At 44.2% G+C, this 9983-nt stretch overlaps 1 protein-coding gene across 1 annotated transcript in view; it reads right to left on the minus strand.

Moving 5' to 3' along the window:
• Nucleotides 1-3212: 3212 nt before the first annotated feature.
• Nucleotides 3213-9983, minus strand: part of SIGLEC15 (sialic acid binding Ig like lectin 15) — a 9096-nt gene continuing 2325 nt past the window's right edge. The window contains exons 2-5 of the mRNA XM_085322163.1: nucleotides 8794-9177; nucleotides 5437-5793; nucleotides 4339-4369; nucleotides 3213-3322 (exon numbers count right to left, since the gene is read on the minus strand). Coding sequence (XP_085178289.1) covers nucleotides 3226-3322; nucleotides 4339-4369; nucleotides 5437-5793; nucleotides 8794-9177 — 869 coding nt within the window. The 3' untranslated portion in view covers nucleotides 3213-3225. The remainder of the gene's footprint in view (nucleotides 3323-4338; nucleotides 4370-5436; nucleotides 5794-8793; nucleotides 9178-9983) is intronic.

A 9983-nucleotide genomic window follows, 5' to 3' on the forward strand; every position in this document is an offset into this window, starting at 1 on the left:
GTTTTACTAGATTCAATGTTACTGGTCAGCTGTGTAAGAAGTGTGAGAAAGCTGGAAATATATGTATGACATGCACTTTTAAAATGATATTGTTTCAGCTGTTGAGTTTTTACAAATGATGTATTTATAACATGCTCTGTCTGCAAAGAYCATGCAAAATAAACATGAAAAATCAAGTAATTCCTGACCAACACCATGATATTTTCAGCGTGATGGAAGAGTCCAAACGAGGTAATACATCTTCTGTTCTTGGAGGTGAAAGTGTRGGGGAAGGCCACTCAGCTGATGGAGGTTTAGAGAGTCTTCTCTTTGAAATGCAGGAATTAAATCCATACTCTGCTTTTGTTCAGCCTAACCTGTATGTCACACAACAGTATATTTTTGTTCCCAGAGCCTAGGAGAAAGCTCAGTTGTGAAATGGCAAATGATGCTTCTCTGTCCTAGTAAAACTTCACAAACGTCTTGGGKCTTTTTAGTGTCACCTTTAGTTTTCCTCCTGTTTCTTGCAATCACAGCTCTGAAGGTGCGTGTGCATCCCATCCCAAGAAAGCTGTCTGAAAAAGATGCAGTGAGTTACCGTCTGATGGTACCTGTTTTTTACTCTAGCTGAAATGAAACCTAGATACTGACTTCTGGGTCTTTAATATCAGGAGAAATCTTGCTCTTGTTAGTCTACAGTATTTTCAAGTCTAAACAGACCTGTTTATTGTATGTGTTGTTCATGCTGTACAGGATGACRATGATTACCTTTCCATAGTTGTTGCAGAGGCTGATATATGAAGTTGTTCAAGGGGTGTTGATGGGGTCATGTTTTCAGGCTGTTCTTTTTGGTGAAGCTCAACCAATTGCAATTTTTTTCTCTGAGAACTGTTTATTATGAGTTGCAAATGAAATGGTTTGCCAGAATCTTTTGGTGAAGGTTATTTGCATTCAAGCTGCTCTGTGTTATACCTGATGTGGTGAAGAGCTTGTATRTGCTGTTTCCGTTTCTCTTAAACTAATCTCTTTTAGCCTCAGTAGGAAGGAAGAATGCAAATCCACCTGGTACACCATACRTTTGTTTCTGTCCCGTGTTTCAAAAGGATGTCTAGGACTGCTCTTTGCTTAGGCCCTGTTATGTTGAATACTTCATAAAAGCTGGACAAAAAYACAGTTGCTGCCCCTTAAAACAAAGATCTTGGTCTGTTTACTCATGCATGGTGAAAGGGATATGCAGTAAATGGAAGTGGCTTTTCATTCCAGTCCAGCGGTGTTTTCTGGCATTGCTGGGACCAGCAACACATTGGTTCTGATCTTTTACYGTTCACAGGCGACCCAGACCAGGGGCTTTTGTACTTAGCCTGAGCAAGAAGAAAGCCAGTAATATGGAGGGAAGTGGGGGAAAATTAGGCTTTCAGTTTTGGTGCTGCAGTGTCCTTGCAACTGGCACTCCTCAACCCCAACCTGCAGCATTGGGGTTTTTTTGTTTGTTTGTTTTTATTTGATGTCTTAACATTTCTTCTGAGCTTACCTGATTACACTTAAGTTTTGTGGTGTTTTTTATCACTGTAGCTCACAGTAGAAGGATGAAATCTGAATGCTAACTACTTAATAACAGATACAACTTCTGAATAATTTGTGTAATTTGGAGAGTGAATACATGTGCCTTTGCAATGTTTGCTTCCGCCAATACTAATTGCAGTGGAGTGAACTGTTACCTGAGGATTGCAGCTTAAATATTTATTAGGAAAACTGGTCAAACAGGGCAATGGACATAACAATTGAAAGTGGCATTAACTTAAGATAATGCAGTGAAGTGGAACTGATGCCTGAACAGCAAGAAGTGTGAAATACATAGAATAGTCCTTTATATGCACACATAGTCTAGAGCATCCCACAGGAACCATGACATGGTGGTGATGTTACAAAGACGTAAACTTTAAAATAAGAGCCCTCAAGGGAGGGGATGATTTTTCCAAGCAGGATCACAGGCTTGATGGTGGTTCCCCCTTCATTCTTTCTCCTCCTCCATACTAACTCTTTGGTGTCCACAGACTGTCTTGATTTGTGACTCTTGGACCACAGATCTCCCTGACAGAGTCTTAGGTTGACTTGCTTCATCTTGGAGCACAGTCAGGATTGAGCTAGAGACTTCTTTGGGATGGGAGAGGACTGACCAAACACCTGTGAGATTTATGCCGCAAAGATCAGCTGCACCCCAAATTGTTACTAGGGTCACACAAAAACACACCTGTAACCATTCTGGTGTGCTAGTGGAAAGTGTTGATCACTGACTTCAGCTCAGAAGAATTTAAGGGATATGTAGCAGGGCTTAAAGGAATTTCTTCATGTAACAGATGGACCACTTAGAAATACATTTCTTTTAATTAAAAAAAGAATTGTTGAATTTAGTTGGAAAATTTTAAGTTTTCCTTGGGGGAAGACTGGTTATATTTCTTAACACAGCCATCCCATGTAGTTTGCTTTATTACAGTGTTGTCATGACATTTATTTCAAAGTCCTGAGTTGTGCTTGTCTGTGCATGTGCACTTACRTACTGGTTGTGGTACTACTAGCAAGAGCTGCAAGTAAACTCACAGTACAGATCACCTTTGAATTTCCTGTTCTCAGCTCTCAGCTTTTTGAGAACTTTTTTTTTCCTATTTTCATTTTGCTTGGGCTCCTCCTGAAAGTTAAGATTTCTTTTAAAGTTTTAGACAAACTTCTGAAAGCTAGGGAATCAAAAAAAAAGAAAAACCTACAGAAAATACAAGAGTTTTTCTTTACCCCTGATGTATCAAAGAGCAGATTAGTTAAGTTGCTGGTTCCAATAAGCTGCATGTATTTTGAAAAGTAGAGTTGGGGGGAAAAACCCCCCAAGTTAAGTAACTTTTGGAAAAAGTCTGTAGCAAAAGGACAGGAGGAAATGATAGACTCCCATCTGCTTGCTAAACACTGTCTGATGATACAGCCTGAAAACTACAGATCTTAGGTAGATCCTCTTCTGCTCTTCCCGCTCTGTCTTTTTAATTTGTTTACATCCTTCCCTCTGTCTTCCCTTTGATGACCAGTTTTGCTTGTAAGTCGCAGCCAGAAGGGAGAACATGCGCCTGGAAGGTCTCCATGTATCAGTCAATAGCAGTCTTGTATTTGGGGAGATAGGCACCCTAATACGACCYGGTTTTGCACCTGCCAAGCAGTAAGTCAAACAGTGCAAGCCAGGTGCAAGTGCTGGAGACCAGGTCCTTAGCTGCGTGGCACCGAAGTTCGTTCTGTTGGCAAAGAGGAGCTGCCGCGGTGCCTGCGGTCCAGGTTCTCATAGGTGGAGTCCTGCGGCTGGGGCCTGGCAATGAGAGAAGTGAATAAGGCAAAGACGTGTTTCTGGCTGCACTAGTCTTTATATGTGGCTTCAGCTAATAGTTAAGGAGCATCAGAGTACATATGACCCTAATATTCTCAGATACAGATCCTCTATGCTGTGGCAGACAGTTTCTCAGTATCTGGTTTACATCTAACATTTTGCATCTTAAAGGATCCAGAATGATCTCTAGCACTACTAGCATCAGCTGCTGCTGCTGTTCTGCTGTTTCAGAGGCTAAGGACGATTGCGAAAAATCTCTCTCGCTTCAGAAGTAATGTTAAGGATCTTCTAATACATATGCAGAGCATGGAGCATYTTGACTTTTAACCTTTCATCTCTGTCATGATACAAATACATGATACTGTAGTCAAGGGTGCAGTATTGTTTAGGCTGTTAAATCTGCAAAGCTGTGCTTCTGCAATGAAATGCTTGTACTAATTACCTGTAAGATTAAAGTCCCCTCTGAGTCTGCTGGTGTTACCTGATACTGTGCACCCGAATGCCTTGCTCAAATAGCCACATTTTTGGGTGTGTGTGTGTGGGGGAATGAGACATCAATTTATGATCATAGGGTAACTCAGGTTGAACATGACCCCGTACCACTAGTTCCTGCACCCGTCGTAGGGGTGGTTGGTTCTTTTGCTAGTTCATCGCAGTTACCACGCTCTGTAATGTGAGCGTGGGCCCACCTGAACTTCTGCTAGTCCCTTGCTGCTGCTGCATCCAATCTCTCCAAGATGCTGCCTAAGTTGCTCAGTTTCAGAGCAGCTTGCCCTCAAATCAATAGGGTCTGTTCTCACCTATACCTAAGCCTGCAGTGCTCAGGCTACAGTCCCTCATGTAGGGTTGCTTGGCCATCAGCCCAACCCTGTCCTTGTTCCAGGAGCCTGCTCTCAGGCCAGAAGGTTGTTGCCAAGACCAAGGACAAGTGCATTTCTCTCCTTAGCCATCTCCATCTTTCTACTAGATGACGTGAATAGAAAGCAGGATGTCCTTACCTGGCCAGGCTGGCTGGGGCAGTGAAGGGACCTGTTAATCAAGAAGAAAGATGCGAGTTAGCAGTGTGATCAGAGTGAGCTGGAAGGCCACCCTGCAATAAAGGGTGATTGTAAAATGCCAGTGAATGAGGGAAAAAAAGATTTTATTAGTTTTGTGGTTAGCCTTCAGGAGCGTAGGAATTAGGCACCTGAATATAAGGAGCAAAGTATGTGGCTGCTTTTATTCCTCCTACAGTCCAAGTGTGGCCCTCTGTGAGTTGTTGCTATCAGACTGTTGTTATACTGGTGGCATCATGTTTCTTCTAGGCAGAGGCCCAGACCTGGAAGCTCCTCCTAGCCTGATCCTTGCCGCAGCGTAACACAGCAGCGATGATGTGCTAGACTGGATGCTGTGCTGGGAGCCAGGGGCTTTCAGGTTTCTTGGCTGCAGGTTTTGTTTATAACCTTTGGGAAGTCTCTTAGTTTGCTCCGTTGCTGTTTCTCGTAACAATTAGATATTTCCCTGCTCTCATGGCCTTGGCATGCTTGACAACACCTTGGGAAGCTGAGATTTCACTAATGAAATGAAGCACTCGGATATAGAGGCCCTGCAGACTGAGATGGCCGGTCTAAAATGAGGATGCTGACCCTGGGAGATGAAACGACTTTGTGGGATGCAGTGAAGGTAAATCCTGCCCCAGGGCTAAACAGAAAAAATTAGTGATTAGTCTGCTTAAAAAAAAAGTGAAAAAAATACCAAACCAGAAAACCTAGKTGTGTAGGCAGCAGCTTCTCAACTAATAACTAATTGCACATCTGTTAGTTTTTTTTTTTTTTTTTAACCTTTCTCCTCAGGCCTAGGGAAACTCCTGTTCACTTTGTCCTTTTTAGAGATTCCTTCCAGAATTAAGGCCTCACTTCTGCAGGCTGTGACCAGCCAGGTAGGAGTTTCCTTTTACTTGTTCTTAGATTTCCCATTATAAATGTCATTTTCCAAAGGTGGAAAATAATCATAAAAAAAAAAAAAAATGTCCTGCCAGTTTTTATCTGCTGTGTCACTTTGCTTATTATAGGTCTGATGGAGGAAGACTACCAAAGGAAATAGTGAGTGATACATACCTTCTCTCCAGAAAATAAAGCCCACTATCGCCAGCAAAACAAATACTTTAATTCCCAGTGGTACAAAAATCAGGATCAGGAAAAGGGAGCTGTTGGACGCTTTGAATTTGTAGAAGTACACAGCCCCTTCCGCTCTCCCGTGGCTGTTGACAGCCGTACACGTGTATTTTCCATCGTGTGTCAGGTACTGGAGCTCTTTGGTGACCTGGTGGTTCGTGTTTGTGACCGAGGTGAGGTTGCTGTAGTGAGGGCCGGTCCACGTCAGGGAGGGCACTGGCTCCCCTTCGGCTGTGCAGCATGCTTTGAAGGTGTGATCTCCGTTCGAGCTAACGGTGATATTGGTGATCCTGGGGGCAGCTGCAGAAGTCACAGCAAAAGAGAAAATTTCAAAAAAAAAAAAAAAAAGTTTCAAAGCTAGGTCTCCTACAAAACGTTTGATCACAGTGGACCCTGTTGTAGCAGGGTAACCCTGGGATCACATTTCACTTTCTTTCACTTTTTTCCCCCCACTTTTTTCACTGGGTGCGTGGAGACGTGAACTGTGTTTTATCCTTGTCGTTCCTTATGCAGATTACTAAACTGTGGTCAACTTCAGCCCACATCACCCTGGTGTGATGGGGCAGGGCAGCTGCCCTTGAAGATCCACAGTTTTCTGTGGTTYTACCATAAATTACAGCCCAGTGCTGACTGTGGCTTAGGCGGTAGGTGCAGCTGGCCYGCTTTTCAGACAGGCTGGCTGCATCTGGCAGTGGGTCGTGGAGCAGGTGACTGTGGTGCTCTCCTCTAAGTATCTCATGGCTGTTCCCTYGGTCTGTGATCTGCAGATACCACAAGGAGAGGTCTGTTTGTGCGAGTCCTCTGCTCAGTGTRTGAGACTTGCCAGGTTTGACAAATTATTGTCAGGACACTTATTTTCTTTCCTCTTGGTACAGTCTATATTTGGTGTTTCACTCCAGCCCTGCAGTGAGTACCAAACAACTGGTTTAGCTCCCTGGTTGCTTTGGGATAGCACGTTGATCCCAAGACAGATATTAATTGCATATCCTGTACTTGCAGGGTGTGGGATTGTGTGACTGAATGAACAGTGGTGAAGAGCACTTGAGGGAAGCAAAATGTTGAKAGATGCTGCTGAACGTGTCATATTTGGACTAGTCTCATTGASTAGACCAAAGAAAGCGTGGTTCATATGACCAAGCTTATCTTATCCCTTGGTCCTCTCCTGCTGGATCTGTTGGCCAATTTTGTGTATACTTGAGAGAGACTTGGTTCCTGAAGGCCCTGTGAATGCTAGGGACTAACCGAAGAGAACTAAGTGAGCATTTTCATGGAGGAAAAGGCTGCTGCAGGAGTTCAGTATTTCTCTCTTCTGTTTTTCCTARCCAGTTAGGCAGACAATATATGTATGTTTAAATCCAGGCAGCCTCTAGGACACAGATCTTACTGCCATTCTGCCCTGGTCATGCCCTATGTTAAGGGTGCTTAGGAAAGCCAAGGAGCWGCTCTAAATGAAAGAAGAGCCTTGAATACCTAGAAGTTCCTACAAAGTAGCTTAACTCATCCTTGTACCTTATCTGAACACCTGCAGTGCACAGCAGGTGTAAGGCAGTTCCACTTCACAACCAATGCACAGTATTGCTGTACTCTTGATTAAGGTCTCTTCTCAAGACCACATGTCTACTAGCGCTCTCTACATCTTAAGCACACCCTCAGATGTAGAATTTGCATTTTTCTGAACTGAGTCTCCTGAAATTTGAATGATTAGCTTTTAAGTTGAGCACAGAGAAGCCTGGGAGTGAGTTTGCCACRTGCAGCATGGGAGCCCTTGACGTACATGTGAGGGAATGCAGAAGAGGGGTGCAGGTGGAGTTGTGTGATCTGTGCTGGCAATTCACCCCCTGCTCGCTCTGCCATGTCTCTGCTGTGCTAAGCAGCCCTGAAAGAAGGGTATTTTTTCAACCAGATTGCCAGTTAAGAACAAGGAGTCCTACTGCAGCAGTGAGCTCTTTTGCTGGGTTTTTGGAGTAGCCTTATGGGTTTCAGCAGGAGCAGTATAATCCTAGCAGGGGTAGGGTGAAACTTGGAGATGGAGGTTTTSGCATCAAGCTGCTGTGTGATTCACCTCTTTGTGTCTGTATTTCTCTCCTGCCCTGTGTCTGTTCAGGCTGTAGACTCTTCAGGGAGGAGTGACTCCTTGTGCACATCCATCATGTCCATCTAACAGCTATTGCAATGGGTCCTGAACTCAGGGATTTAAATATCCTTTTTCTTTTTCCCGTCACCGATAGTGGATGGATAGGCATTTCACCTTGCGGGACTGTTGTCTAGCAGCCCTTCAAAGATGCTTTGCCTTATCCCTGTTGTACCTGTGGTTTTTAAAGGCTCTCTGGCCAAGACTGGAGAGACCTGGGACCAYGATGTCTCCAGTGGGACAATATTAGGTGCATTTAGTTACATGTGACTGAGGCAGCTTGAGATGCTGCTTTCACAAATAGGTAGGGATAATAGGSCTCAATATGAGCTCAGAGTTTTTCTGCTCAGGGTTCACAATCCAAGCTGGAGACTGTCAACATCTTAAAGAGAAGATGAAGCTCCTCCTTGCTTCCTCTAATCCAGATGCCAGCTCCATGCTCTGGTGAAACCAAGGAGCTTCTGGCTTGGTTGTGTTCCAGTGTGGTGAGGACGAGGTGCTATAAGGAAGGAGCTTGATGGGAATATAGTGTGGCTGTGAGAGGGGAAGATAGAGAGGCACCTTATAGCTATGAAGAAGTTATGCCACCTAGGATCTGCCATTTGTCAGTCAGAGCTGTTGGTACTTACCCTTTCCTGCTCCAGAGGAGTTTAGACCTACAAATCCTGGCACAGGGGTGCCAGATATTGTGTCTTCCTGAGCTGCTGTTATCGTCCAGGCTGCACACACTCACCAGCTGAGCACTCCAATTTAAGTCCTGACAAGGATAYGTTTAACTGAACCCGTGAGCTTCTGACTGGCAACACAGGCCTGCTGCTGCCAGGAGGAAGTGGGATGCCCAGCACTCTGCTGACCCTTACCCCTGGCAGCAGAGGCTSGCTATTTCCTTATCACAGTCTCTGCTCTGTTTTGTTGCTATCCCATTCCTTGCACTRTGCGTATCACCTTATACTGGAAGACTTTAGAAGACAAAGAGTATACCAAGCCCAATTGTTATAAATTCTCTGCAGAGATGACCAGGGTTAGAAAAGCCAGCCCTTTGGAAGAACATCTCAGGTAAACACCTGTTGTCATTGGTCTAGTTGGTCTCATCAATTTCCTCATCCTTTTGGGTTTCACGCTTCGCCATGGGGTGATTTTTGCCTCTTTTGGCTCTTGTATTGTCTTACCGATCAAATGGAGCTTTATCCCGTTTCTGCTTTCATACTTGTCGTGAATATCTCCGGAGAACTCCACCCGGCAGAARTATCTCTCACTGTCACTCCAAGTCAGATTGTCAATCCTGATGGTAAGATCCTTGTGCCGTGGGTTGCCAAGCAGTTTGTATTTGTTTTTGTAGCTGACAGCMGTCTTGCAGAGCTCGCTGGAACTTTGAGCAATACACTTGAAAATGACTGTACCATTGTAAGGTTCCCGGATCCTCCAAATGGCAGTGAGGGTCCGGTCAAATGTTTTATAGGGGTGTGTGAAAGTACAGGGCAGAATAACCATCTTCCCTAATTCACCAGTAACGTCAGATGGGACCTGAATGGACCAGCCACTGGTCTGCAGACCTAGAAGCAAAAGGAGACAATTGAGACTGATTTACCTGGAGCGTGGCACCGATGGGAAAGGGAATTTGGGAGTCCTTTCTGCATTTACTCTGTTCTTAGTCRGAAAATGGATGCTCTATTCCCTTGGTGGGACCTGTGCTGATTGATGTTCTTGCTGAGGGCTTACAGATGATTGAAGAGCCCAGTTATTGTGGTGTACTTAGTTACTGGTCTTTGGCTGGACTAAGGGAACTGTCTAGCTAGCTCACATTGGAAGTAGTTTGCTGTCTGAGCAAACATCTTGCTTTTCAAGTGAGCAATAGCGTCTTAAGTTGAGAAAATGGTCTTCTGCAATTGTCAGTTGTTTCTTTTGTGTGCTTGAAAGCAAGGAATCTGGAAAAAGCAAAAAAAGTTTTGAACATATTCAGAAAGCCAGTGGCTGTCAGCACTGAAATGGAGTAAGTGAGCAGCCCCGTATTTGAGTGTGACCACACATGCGTGTGCATACACACACGCTCTCCTGTGTTGTAGCATCTGTTACACAAATCAGTTGATCATTGCATTATTTCCGGGGAAGGTTGTAACATCTGATATTTCTAGCAGTTAATGCTGCTATCATCACAAAGTGATAACTTATTTGTGAGTGAGGATCCAAATACAGATTTAGGGATAGGCATGATGGCTGGTGTGAATAGACAAGTTCCTTATATTTCTTCCCATGTGATTTGTAGGAGGAGGGAAGTCCTCTGTTACCAGAGCGGGTTAGCATACAGACTCTAGCTGCCGGTAACTTCCCAGACAGGCCTTGTCTTTTTTTTTTTTTTTTT

Source organism: Rhea americana, unplaced genomic scaffold, assembly GCF_003343005.1.
Source record: "Rhea americana isolate MKP2758 unplaced genomic scaffold, rheAme1 scaffold_75, whole genome shotgun sequence".
In the NCBI taxonomy this organism is placed as follows: domain Eukaryota; kingdom Metazoa; phylum Chordata; class Aves; order Rheiformes; family Rheidae; genus Rhea; species Rhea americana.